Consider the following 12842-nt stretch of genomic DNA (forward strand, 5'->3'; position numbering starts at 1 on the left):
CTACATGGGGCTCCCCTTGAAGGGCATCCGGAGGCTTCAGTTAGTTCAGAATGCGGCTGCGCGGGTGCGCTTCAAGGTTTTGGTAACCATCTTTAAAGTGCTCCATGGCATAGGGCCGGGTTACTTACGGGACCGCCTACTGCTACCGAATACCTCTCACCGACCTGTGCGCTCTCACAGAGAGGGACTCCTCAGGGTGCCGTCAGCTAGGCAGTGTCGTCTGGCGACACCCAGGGGAAGGGCCTTCTCTGTGGGGGCTCCCACCCTCTGGAACGAACTCCCCCCAGGACTTTGTCAACTTCCGGACCTCCGAACCTTCCGTCACGAGCTTAAAACACATTTATTCATCTGCGCAGGACTGGACTAGATTTTAAATTTATATTGGTTTTAAATGGGTTTTATTATTTATATTGTTTTTTAATAATTCGGCCTTGTAGAATAAGTTTTTTAATTGTTATTTTAGTCTGTATTTATATGTGCTTTTTACTTGCCTGTGAACCGCCCTGAGTCCCTTGGGAGATAGGGCGGTATATAAATGTGATTAATAAATAAATAAATCAATCAATATAAATCATAAGGATTGCCAGCAACAAAATTACAGTCATACAGTCATAAGTGGAAAGAGATTGGTGATGGGAACAATGAGAAGATTAATAGTAGTGCAGATTCAGTAAATAGTTTGACAGTGTTGATGGAATTATTTGTTTAGCAGAGTGATGGCCTTTAGGAAAAAACTGTTCTTGTGTCTAGTTGTTCTGTTGTGCAGTGCTCTATAGCGTCGTTTTGAGGGTAGGAGTTGAAACAGTTTATGTCCTGGATGTGAGGGATCTGTAAATATTTTCACGGCCCTCTTCTTGATTCGTGCAGTTTACAGGTCCTCAATGGAAGGCAGGTTGGTAGCAATTATTTTTTCTGCAGTTCTATTTATCCTCTGAAGTCTGTGTCTTTCTTGTTGGGTTGCAGAACTGAACCAGACAGTTATAGAGGTGCAAATGACAGACTCAATAATAATTCCTAATTATTTTATAATTATAATTATAATTATATTTAATAATAATAATAATAATAATAATAATAATAATAATAATAATAATAATAATAATAATAATAATAATAATAATAATAATAATACTAATATTCCTAATAATAATAATAATTGTACAGTTATCTCTGATGTTTGGGGAGAATTATTAGCTAAATCCAAAGAACACTCACTTAGTTGTAGCTTCTTAATGATGATCTGGACCACAGAGTTATTATATTCCTTGCAGCAAATCCTTCCATCCTCTACCATTCAGTCAGAGCTGAAGAATCTTCTTGGATGAGAAGCAAAACATCTTCAAACAAAAAACAAAAGTCTGGTTGCCTTTTGAAAAAGCATCTTTGAGACAACCATGACCTGGATGCCTGAGAATCTCCATAGACATTTTCCCAGTCGGCTAAAAGGCCTCTGAAGAGATTTTAGGCAATGAGAGCTAGAGCTTTCTACCTCTGTTGTGTCTCCGTCCTCACTCTGGAGTAACGAGCTGGCCTTCAGCCAGTGGATACAAGGCTCTTATCAGTCCTGGCCGGGAAAACGCAGCTGCCTGCCAAAAAGTTCAAACAGATTAAGACTTCAGCTCACTTCGACATGGTTCAGCTAATTTGCTTCCCATAGAACTGACAGCAGTCCCAAAACTCTTTATATATCCTCCCAAAACTCTTTATATATCCTCCCTTTGATGATGCCGCCTCTCTAATCTTCTGAAGCACGGCTCGATCCAGGCTTGATTAGTATTATTATCAGCTGCATCTGTAGGTGCAGGAGGAAGGGAGGAATCAGGGGATGTTGGCCTCATTAGGTCCTCTGACTGACCTGGTTCTGGCTCCTGGAGCCAGGCCAGAGGAATCGGTGCTCCTGAGATAAGCCTTACCGGCCCTTCCCCCTCACTCTCAGAGTCACTTTCGGGCATGGAGCCACAACAACCTCCCTACCTTGGGTGGTAGAAAATATTCAATATGGGATACTGTTTTAGTGGCTCTTCATCCCTGCAGAACATGGTCTGCAGAAGGTAATCTCCAATTATTGCAGAGATTGATTTCCATTCAACATAGTGGCATCCACATCCATCTATGGCTATAAGAGTTATCCTGGTTCTTGTTCAAAAAAAACAACAACCCTAGTCTCTGGGATCCAATAGTATTTGGACCGATCCATGGCAGTAACTGCAAAGCTGATATCCTGGACTATTTCTCCCCAATTCCTAGGCAGCACGAGGAATTGAATCTGCTAGAAGATTTATTTGTTTATTTATTTTATTTGTCAATTATATAGAAGATAACAGGTAAAAGTATAAACATAATTTGGAAACATGAAAAGAGTAAGTAAAAAGGAATATTAGGACAGGGACGGTAGGCACACAGGTGCTCTTATGCATGCCCCTTACAGACCTCTTAGGAATGGGGTGAGGTCAACAATAGACAGTTTAAGCTTCAAGTTTTGGGGGTTTGGGGAAGAAACTACAGAGTCAGGTAGTGCATTCCAGGCATTGACCACTCTATTACTGAAGTCATATTTTCTGCAATCAAGTTTGGAGCAGTTTACCTTGAGTTTTTATCTATCATTCGCTTGTGTATTGTTGTGGTTGAAGCTGAAATAGTCATTGCCAGGTAGATAATTTTATGTAGGGACCTACTCTTAGGTCAGACTGAAGTCGGCATAATTCTAAATTGTCTAAGCCCAAAATTTGGAGTCTGGTGGCATTTTATTGTGAGCAGAGGAGTGGAGGACTCTTCTTGTGAGATATCTCTGGACTCTCTCGATTGTATTTATGTCCGATATGCGGTGTGGGTTCCAGACAGATGAGCTGTATTCAAGAATTGATCTAGCAAATGTTTTGTATGCTCTAGTTAGTAGTACAATATTACCAGAGAAGAAGCTACACAAGATTAGAATAAAAACTCTTAGTGCCTTTTTGGCAATGTTATTCCAGTGGGCTCTGGCACTTAGATCATTAGAGATGAGTATTCCAAGGTCCTTGACAGAGTGAGGGTCATCTATAAGGTCATGTCCATCTAATTTGTAGTTTATGTTTATTTATTTTATTTGTCATATATAAGATAACAGATAAAAGAATAAACATAATTTGGATACAATAAAAGAGTAAGTAAAAAGGAATATTAGGACAGGGACGGTAGGCACACAGGTGCACTTATGCACACCCCTTACAGACCTCTTAGGAATGGGGTGAGGTCAACAGTAGACAGTTTAAGCTTAAAGTTTTGGGGGTTTGGGGAAGAAACTACAGAGTCAAGTAGTGCATTCCAGGCATTGACCACTCTGCTGCTGAAGTCATATTTTCTGCAATCAAGTTTGGAGCGGTTTACCTTGAGTTTGTATCTATTATTTGCCAGAATTCAACATGAAAATCTATTTCATCTGTTACAGATTTTTTCAGATTCCCTTGCTAATGGTATATACTCTACAGAAGTGATTATTATTCCCTTTATGAATGCTTTGTCTCATCTACAGGTCAACGTATATGTGTGGGAGAGCTGCTGGCAAGAATTGAGATCTTCATCTTTCTTGTTGAGGGCCTTTAGCTTCCAGTTGCCTGAAGGAGTGAAACAACTCAACGAAGCACCTGTTGTAAAAGTGGCAATGCCACCACACCCTTACAAACTGTGTGCTATTCCCACAAAGGCTTAAACTTAAACACCATAAAAAAGCATACAATTATTAAATTTTAAATTATTAAAGAGTAGCTATTATGATAAATGTTTCCTCTATGCATCTATTCACTTAATATTGTGCTTTACTTCTATTTAGTCAGTAGCGAAACCTGTTCAATATATCACAAAACATACCTAACAAGGTCAATCAAAGACTAGGAAACTGTGTATGAAAAATGTGCTTTTCAATTGTTTAACCTTAGTTTCCTTTGGGTGTTCAAAAAATGTATTACTTTCCATTTAGTCTTGGTATCTATTTTCACTTTTAATACATTTCTCCCATGCACTTCACATTCTCTAGCCAGAGCAAACCTCGGAGATAATCCAAAAGGATACCATGCTTGAAGCGATGAAACGCTGCTGGCAGAATTAACAGAAGAAGAAAGGGGCTTCTATCTACCCACATTCCAGGGCAGAACATCCACAAGATCAACCAATGCATTTTTTATTCCATACTTAAACCTGAATGTAGACTGGATCCAAATGCTTCATCTAGAGCCCTCTCTAGTTATAGTCGAATCACTTTCTATAGAAAACATTTTTCCCAATATTGCTCCCCTTGTAATTTCTGGCAATTTCTCTTCCAGAATTCTTTAATTATTCAAAATCTTCCTCTGACTCAGTGCAAAGAAAGTGGTCCCTTGGGGTTAATCCTGCATAACCCCTTTGTTTTTATTATTTATTTATTTATTTTATTTATTTATTTTTTATTTATTTATTTTGTCTCAACAGTATATATAAGCATAAGTATGAAAATAACTATATAATCTCTAAGCATATATATAAGTATGTAATAACTATATTAATTGGATATAATGAAAAGAAACAATAGGACAGGAACGGTAGGCACGTTTGTGCTCTTATGCACGCCCCTTACAGACCTCTTAGGAATGGGGTGAGATCAACAGTAGACAGTTTTTGGTCTTTGGGGATTTTGAGAAGAGACCACAGAGTCAGGTAGCGTGTTCCAAGCACTAATAACTCTGTTACAGAAGTCATATTTTCTGCAATCAAGATTGAAGTGGTTAACATTGAGTTTAAATCTATTGTTTGCTCTTGTATTGTTATGATTGAAGTTGAAGTAGTCTTCAACAGGAAGGACATTGCAATAGATGATTCTATGAGTTAAACACAGGTCCTGTGGAAGACATATAAAGAACCTTTATATTCTGGAGACTGAGTAGATTCCGTACTAGGCTGTTGGGACCTTTCCCCAAGTATCTCCTGGAAACCAGTTGCATCTAAATGATGCGATCTAAATAGAGTGGTGGGTGATAGCAGCATATGTGAAGTGATCTCACTATGAGTGACGTGAATGTCCTAGATTCTCGAAGGTGAACCTATGGCACGTGTGCCAGAGGTGACACGCAGAGCCTTCTCTGTGAGCACCCGTGCCGTCACCAGCTGCTCTTCTCATTCCTTGCATGCATGTGCATGCCAGCTAGCTGATCTTCATCGGCCATGGAGTGCCAGAAAACTGAAAAACGGCCAAAAAACCAGACTATTTCGGCACATTTTTAGCCCGTTTTCAGCCTGTATTTTGGAAAACGGCCCAAAAACGGCCTGAAAATGGCTCCAAAAACAGCCCCAAAACAGGCATGTGCAAACCGGCCAGATGTGTTGTGTCTCATCCGATCTCACCACAGCCGGGGTCTTCTTATCTGCTTCCGAACACGGAGGAATGTCCTAGTATGCCTCCCGGCCCCAGCCCTGGCTCCATGCCCAGACAGGCTGAAGAGGAGGAAATACCTCCAACCCCCAGCTCTGGCTCCATGCCCAGGCAAACAGAGCAACTAGACCCCTCCCCCTCCTCCACAGCATGTGAGCCTGAGGGAGGTCAATTGCCAACAGCTGCCGACTGGAGTGACCCTCGCGTCAGAAAACTTGATAGGTGGAGGCAACAGAAGGAAGGGAGGGGCAGGCCTGGATAAGTGCTGAGTCATGGAGCCACACCCCATGGCCTATATAAAGGATCTGCTTTCTGGCATTCTCTGAGTCAGGCAAAGTCTAAACATATCTTGCTGAAGTCACTTTCTGGTCTCCTGCCTGCCCTGAGGACTTTGCTAGGACTTTGGCAGAGCTGCAGAGGCATGCCTGATTCGGATTTCCCTGACCCGGCCGTCAGTGGAGGAGTGGGACACGACATGATGGTCTTTGGGTTTCCGGCACTCCAGCATACACGTTCTGGTTTGGGCACTCGGTGTCAAAAAGATTTGGTATGTCAGGCCTGGAAACCATACTAGACTTTAGGGTTCCAGACGCTGCCACATTTTTCCCCTGAGGGGAAGAAGGGGGGTTGAGGGGTATGGTAACATTCTTCAAGCGGTCAAGTTCGGATTGTATTCACATCTGCAGAAGGAAGGCAAGAAGAGGTTTCTAATAAAGTGGAAGGACGTTGGACCATGTGACCAGCAAAGGGGTTAGGAGGGTTGGACTTCTGAAGTTTGTATAACTGGGAAAAAAATCCGGAAGTTCAGTTTTGGAATTTCACTCATTGTGTGCCAGTTTCCTTATGCTGGTAAAGAACTCTGAAAGACAATGGCTTCTGAGGTTTTTTTTATGCAGAGGAGGTTTTTCTGGAACCTTGACACACTATCAATGTCCTAGATCTTCAGATCACATGTTAGCTAAGAAAAAGACCAGACCACGTGTATGCTGCTCCCAGTGTGAGTGAGGATCATGAGTGAGGATTTTGGTTATGAATTTCTGAGTCACTCAGACCCTGCTCTGATGGCCTAGAGATTGATATTTTGGAATGTATGAAATTTGGATGAATTTGCCAACACCAGGGCAATGAGATCAAAGGCCTGGGCAACGAGGAAGGCAGTACAGCAGCAGTTTATACTTGATTCTTTATTTACAAACAGTTACGTAAGGAGCAAAATATCTTGATACCGCACGATTCTCATTTCCATCTCTCTTCCTCTGACTTGGAATCATGGCTGGTATAAGAGGTGAAATCCTGGCTGGAGAATCTCAGACAGTGGCACACCTGATTTTCATGAGGTTACTTGTACTCTTGACTAAAACAAGACAAGACAAGGGCTGGAGTCACAACGGGTTTCCAACCTTGGCAACTTCAAGCCTGGAGGACTTCAACTCCTTTAATTGAAGAGTTGAAGTCCTCCAGGCTTGAAGTTGCCAAGGTTGGAGACCCCTGGTCTAAAAGGAACTTTTTAGGTGTGATACTTCAGAGATGGGTAATTGTCCCTGCTAAAACTTTAGCATGAATCATTTTCAGATGTGCTCATGGGTCAATAGGGTGATGGGAAACATGATGGGTGACATCATGTTTAGATAGGTATTTCTAAACATCTATAGCTCTGTGCCTATAATTTGGTGCTTGGATTTAGGACATGTTTCAATCCAAAACAGCTGCTGCAGAATCTATTACAACAGGTCTCTTTATTAGCATGATGATTACCAAAGACTAATTCCTTGTGTGTGCAATCACATTTGGCTAATAAAGAATTCTGTTCTGTTCTGTTACTATTCCACTTACTTTAGTTGCAAAAGGCTGCACAGCAACCAGAGATGGTTCTCCACAGTACAAAGACCTTCATGAAGACGTTCCCTTATTTGTAAGCAAAGTTGAGTGAGCTTTTTTTTTATAATAATGTCCCAATTCTGGGCTTACATGAGTATGCACGAGACATAATCCTGGACTAGCTAATATCTCTCTGGCCCAACAAGATTCTCCTTTATATTCAGATAGATTTCACGGACATGTGGTACGGTATGAGTTTAAAATAATTTTGGCATGCTGTCAATGTTTGGGACAAAATGGATTACGCAGCTCTTGATTGTGTGTGTTTTTTTTTTTTTAAAAAACTCTTCCTCTGTTATTTGTGTGGCACATGGTCAGAGGCAACCTCATTAACCCGGATTAATGTGATAGTATCTTCTTGACCAAGTTCCATCACTAATGAGACAGATCATCAAAAGACATGCTGCTATTAGTTTCCCATCAATGGACTATATAATAGACGAAGAAAAGAAAAAAGCATCAGACAAAAGGATACAGCCATCTTCAGATCCACCAGTGAGCATCAAAGAAAAAGCAGGAAAATGATGGTGACGTGGATATTTTTGTGTTTTATGTTGCTTGCTCTGCTGATTCTCTTCTTCCTGAAACAACTCTGGTCCCGAAGACATTTGCCTCCTGGTCCTTTGGCTCTACCTCTCATTGGGTCTGCCTTGGCAAGTGGGTTTTGGTTCCGTGAAGATTACTTCCTCAAGGTATTTAATTCTAACCAGTAATACGTAAGATCATTCTCACCTGTTTTCTTTATGCCAACATTATGGACAACGTATTAATCTAGTGAAATATTCTCTCACAATGAGGAATACATATCTTCAAAGGCTAGTGATGACACTTGGCTAGTTATTTTCCTCATCGTACCAGAATATTCAGCTAAGACTTGCTTATAGCTTATAAAATGTTTTATAGGTGGCATTTAGATCCTAAGAAATTATCGTGTATGTATCCAGATATGCAAAGTTCCTGCCGCAATTTTTTTCTGCTGGGAATTATCACAGACTGTACAGTAATTGAGACTAAACTGATTTTAAATCTAATAACAGCAGCAAGATTACTGATAGAACAGTATTGGAAGAAAAAAGAAGTACCTACAATAGGAGAATGGATATTGAAAGTTCCCAATTTGGCTGAGATGGCAAAAATCTCAGCCTTTTTGAAAGACAACACGCAAGAAAGATATTTAAATGAATGGAAAAAATGGATTGACTATATTCAAAACAGATATCAGACGAAGAGTTATCAGACTGCCTTTGAATGATTAGGATGTATTATTTTTGATCGTTTTGGGGGAGGTTAGGAATTGATGAGAATTGTAGGAGTATAATTGAGTTAGGAGGGAAATTTTTTTAGCATATGTTTGTTTTATTTTTAACTACACCTTGTGTTTCTTCTGGGAAGTTGGGGGGGAAGGGGGGTTTGTGAAGGGAGGGGGAGGGGTGGGGGGGGGGAGAAAACTTGGGGGGAAAAGTTTTGTAAAACTTTTTCAATAAAAAAAAAAGACTTGCTTATAGCTGTTTCGCAGAGCACTATGTGAAATAATGGGGCTGAATTTTTAGAAGGCAGATTCCGGTTCAATTTTAAATATTTTCTTCTCAGGATGGCTGCTGAACGGTATGATTATTTTATTTTATTGATTGATTGATTTTTTTGCTGCTTCTGATCTGCTGATTTTGCTGCCAAAGCTAGTTCTTGGCAGCGCTGCTCCTCGATTGGAATGAAAGGAGTTAGGAATGACCCAAGACAGCTTTTGGACAGCCACAGATTCTCCTGGGAAGGGGAATCTTGACCATCCCTGTTCCCTGTGGGAGTGGTCAGAAAAGCCAACCCTCATCCATCTTCCTCTCAGCAGTTTAGTTTTCTTAAGTATTCCTGGGTTTTAACTTCACTTTTTGAATTGTTTGTTTCACTTTACTTTTTATCTTTAAAAGTTGACTGGGTGGCTGCATGTTGATTTATTTTAATCTCCTGCTGGACTGTATCAGTTCTCCCCCCCCCCACTTTTAACTTATGTGGTTGTTTTGAATAAGGTTGCATACTGTGTAAGGAAAAAAACAGTGCGTTCTACACTACTAACCAGAGCATAAAAAACATTTGCTAGACCAATTCTAGAATACAGCTCACCTGTTTGGAACCCTCACCACATCTCTGACATCAATACAATTGAACGTGTCCAGAAATATTTTACAAAAAGAGTTCTCCATTCCTCTGTAAACAACAAAATACCTTATCCCACTAGACTTGAAATCCTAGGCTTGGAAAACTTGGAACTCCGTCGCCTTCGACAAGACCTAAGTTTAACTCACAGAATCATCTATTGTAATGTCCTTCCTGTTAAAGACTACTTCAGCTTTAATTGCAATAATACTAGAGCAACCAATAGATTTAAACTTAATGTCAACCGCTTTAATCTAGATTGCAGAAAATATGACTTCTGTAACAGAATCATCGGTGCTTGGAATACTTTACCTGACTCTGTGGTCTCTTCCCATAATCCTAAAAGCTTTAACCAAAAACTTTCTAATATTGACCTCACCCCATTCCTAAGAGGACCATAAGGGGCGTGCATAAGCGCACAAACGTGCCTACCATTCCTGTCCTATTGTTTTTCTTTTCTTTTCTTCTTCATATATATATGAAGTATATATATATATACTTATACCTCCTAATATTTACTCATATATATGTTTATATACTATATAACCTTTCTGTATGATACTTACATATATTGTTGTGACAAAATAAATAAATAAATAAATAAATAGATAGTGAACGTGCTTTCATTTGATATATAACTATATTGGATTCTCACCACAGGGTTTTTGCATTTTATTAATTTGCAAAATATTTGGAGCTTATTTTTTAAATTTTCCTTTTAATTTTGGATCAAAATATCCAGAAAAACATTTTCCCTGCTTCATTATCTATTTCTTCGCTTTCCTTCTGCATTTTTTTGTTTCCTGTGTTCTTTTATCTATCATTGCTAAGTTAAAGAGCAACAATGTATCAGATTATAGACAAACAAATGTGGATATTTTTTTAAAAAAACAAAGTTTGGAAACATGGAATCCCTAGTTGAAAGCCCTTTTAGAAACTTAAAAAAATTTGATGAAATGATAATGGCTGTGGAAAATATTCAGATGCATGTAGCTGTGGATAAATTAGATTCAGAAAAGGAATGTGATTTGAAAGCAGCAGATTCATTGGAAAGAAATATGGACTGGACAGACTTAGAAAAAACAGTTCTCCGAACCACTCACCACCATCACTACCAGATCGGGCAATCTGGTCCGAACCGGGAGCATTTCACCCCTGATGTCGGGGCACCTATGGTGGCCAAGTGCTAAGGCAGGACTTTCCTCAGACCCTCCTGCATTCTCATTATAATCTTCTTCCTTCCTTCCTTCCTTCCTTCCTTCCTTCCTTCCTTCCTTCCTTCCTTCCTTCCTTCCTTCCTTCCTTCCTTCCTTCCTTCCTTCCTTCCTTCCATGCAAAATGGGAAACATTTCTCTGTTTTGTTTTTAGTTTTAGAGAAAATGGAGCCCTCTGCCAGTGGAAACAGAGCTCAGGGGTGGGGGTTGTTCCCGAGCTCCTTTTTTGCTAGCAAAGGCACTTTGGGCTGGTCCTTTGCTGTTTCCAGATCTAAGCACTCCGAAGGCAGGATCGGGCCTGCAGGCCATGAGTTTGACATCCCTGTTGTACAATGTACTATCAATGTAACTGCAGTTGGAAAGTTGAGGCTGAAAAAAAGCGGAAGGCAAAGAGGTTGAGAAAGCCTCTGAAAATCATCCAAATAGAATAGAATAGAATAGAATAGAATAGAATAGAATAGAATAGAATAGAATAGAATAGAATAGAATAGAATTTTTTTTATTGGCCAAGTGTGATTGGACACACAAGGAATTTGTCTTGGTGCATATGCTCTCAGTGTCCATAAAAGAAAAGATACCTTCATCAAGGTACAACATTTACAACACAAATGATGGTCAATATATCAATATAAATCATAAGGATTGCCAGCAACAAAGTTACAGTCATACGGTCATAAGTGGAAAGAGATTGGTGATGGGAACGATGAGAAGATTAATAGTAGTGCAGATTCAGTAAATAGTTTGACAGTGTTGAGGGAATTATTTGTTTAGCAGAGTGATGGCCTTTGGGGAAAAACTGTTCTTGTGTCTAGTTGTTCTGGTGTGTAGTGCTCTATAGTCATTTTGAGGGTAGGAGTTGAAACAGTTTATGTCCTGGATGTGAGGAATCTGTAAATATTTTCACGGCCCTCTTCTTGATTCGTGCAGTATACAGGTCCTCAATGGAAGGCAGGTTGGTAGCCGTTGTTTTTTCTGCAGTTCTAATTATCCTCTGAAGTCTGTATTTTTCTTGTTGGGTTGCAGAACCGAACCGGTACTATCAATGTAACTGCAGCTGGAAAGGTGAGGCTGAAAAAAAGCAGAAGGCAAAGAGGTTGAGAAAGCCTCTGAAAATCATCCGAATAGAATAGAATAGAATAGGATTTTATTGGCCAAGTGTAATTGGACACACAAGGAATTTGTCTTGGTGCATATGCTCTCAGTGTACATAAAAGAAAAGATACGTTCATCAAGGTACAACATTTACAACACAATTGATGATCAATATATCAATATAAATCATGGTATGGTATTTGAATGGTAGTGTTTCAAAAGATGTGACTCATAGACAAGCTACAGCTCACAGATGTGGGGCTTAGTAGTTAGAATGCGGTACTGCAGGCTACTTCCGCTGACTGCTGACTGCATTTCTGCAGTTCGATCCTGACCAGCTCAAGGCTGACTCAGCCTTCCATTCTGTCATGTCCCACTCCTCCGCTGACGACCGGGTCAGGGAAATCCGAATCAGGTGTGCCTCTGCAGCTCTGCCAAAGTCCTAGCAAAGTTCTCAAGGCAGGCAGGAGACCAGAAAGTGACTTCAGCAAGATATGTTAGACTTTGCCTGACTCAGAGAATGCCAGAAAGCAGATCCTTTATATAGGCCATGGGGTGTGGCTCCATGACTCAACACTTATCCAGGCCTGCCCCTCCCTTCCTTCTGTCACCGCCGCCTATCAATTCTTCTGAAGCGAGGGTCACTCCAGTCTGCAGCTGTTGGTAATTGACCTTCCTCAGGCTCACATGCTGTGTAGGAGGTGGAGGAGTCTAGTTGCTCCGTTTGCCTGGGCATGGAGCCAGAGCTGGGGGCTGGAGGTACTTCTTCCTCCTCAGCCTGTCTGGGCATGGAGCCAGGGCTGGGGCCGGGAGGCATACTAGGACATTCCTCAGCGTTCGGAAGCAGATAAGAAGGCCCCGGCTGCGGTGAAAGCGGGCAAGACACAACACATCCTTCCGAGGCGTGTAAAAGGAGGACCCAGACTGTTGGGCGCAATAGGCTGACTCTGTAAACCACTGAGGGCTGTAAAGCACTGTAAAGCGGTATATAAGTCTAAGTGCTATTGCACTTAGCAGAACGGGACAGCTTGCCTCCGTCATCTTGCCACGGCTAACTCAACATGGTCAATTCATTGTGGACAAATCACCATAGCCAACTCATGATGGGACAACTCCCCGTGGATACTTCA

General features: G+C 40.8%; 3 protein-coding genes across 6 annotated transcripts in view; 2 read left to right on the top strand and 1 right to left on the bottom strand.

Moving 5' to 3' along the window:
• Positions 1 to 1642, bottom strand: part of LOC131200523 (cytochrome P450 2J2-like) — a 36422-nt gene extending 34780 nt beyond the window's left edge. The window contains exons 1-2 of one of the 2 annotated variants that reach the window (XM_058187389.1): positions 1490 to 1612; positions 1216 to 1337 (exon numbers count right to left, since the gene is read on the bottom strand). The gene's annotated coding sequence lies outside the window, so the exon portion shown is untranslated. Of the gene's footprint in view, positions 1 to 1215 lie in introns of both variants that reach the window. The other variant, XM_058187388.1, reaches the window with a different exon arrangement.
• LOC131200527 (cytochrome P450 2J2-like) overlaps positions 1 to 3995 on the top strand; it is a 71014-nt gene extending 67019 nt beyond the window's left edge. Inside the window, exon 9 of the mRNA XM_058187400.1 lies at positions 3512 to 3995. Coding sequence (XP_058043383.1) covers positions 3512 to 3582 — 71 coding nt within the window. The 3' untranslated portion in view covers positions 3583 to 3995. The remainder of the gene's footprint in view (positions 1 to 3511) is intronic.
• A 3232-nt stretch (positions 3996 to 7227) lies between these two features.
• The window catches only part of LOC131200521 (cytochrome P450 2J5-like), a 33616-nt gene continuing 28001 nt past the window's right edge, over positions 7228 to 12842 (top strand). For 2 of the 3 annotated variants that reach the window (XM_058187380.1, XM_058187379.1), the window contains exon 1: positions 7228 to 7950. In XM_058187380.1, the coding sequence (XP_058043363.1) occupies positions 7780 to 7950 (171 nt within the window). In that variant the 5' untranslated portion in view covers positions 7228 to 7779. The remainder of the gene's footprint in view (positions 7951 to 12842) is intronic. The other variant, XM_058187381.1, reaches the window with a different exon arrangement.

The sequence above is a fragment of the Ahaetulla prasina genome, chromosome 6 (genome assembly GCF_028640845.1).
Source record: "Ahaetulla prasina isolate Xishuangbanna chromosome 6, ASM2864084v1, whole genome shotgun sequence".
Lineage (NCBI taxonomy): Eukaryota > Metazoa > Chordata > Lepidosauria > Squamata > Colubridae > Ahaetulla > Ahaetulla prasina.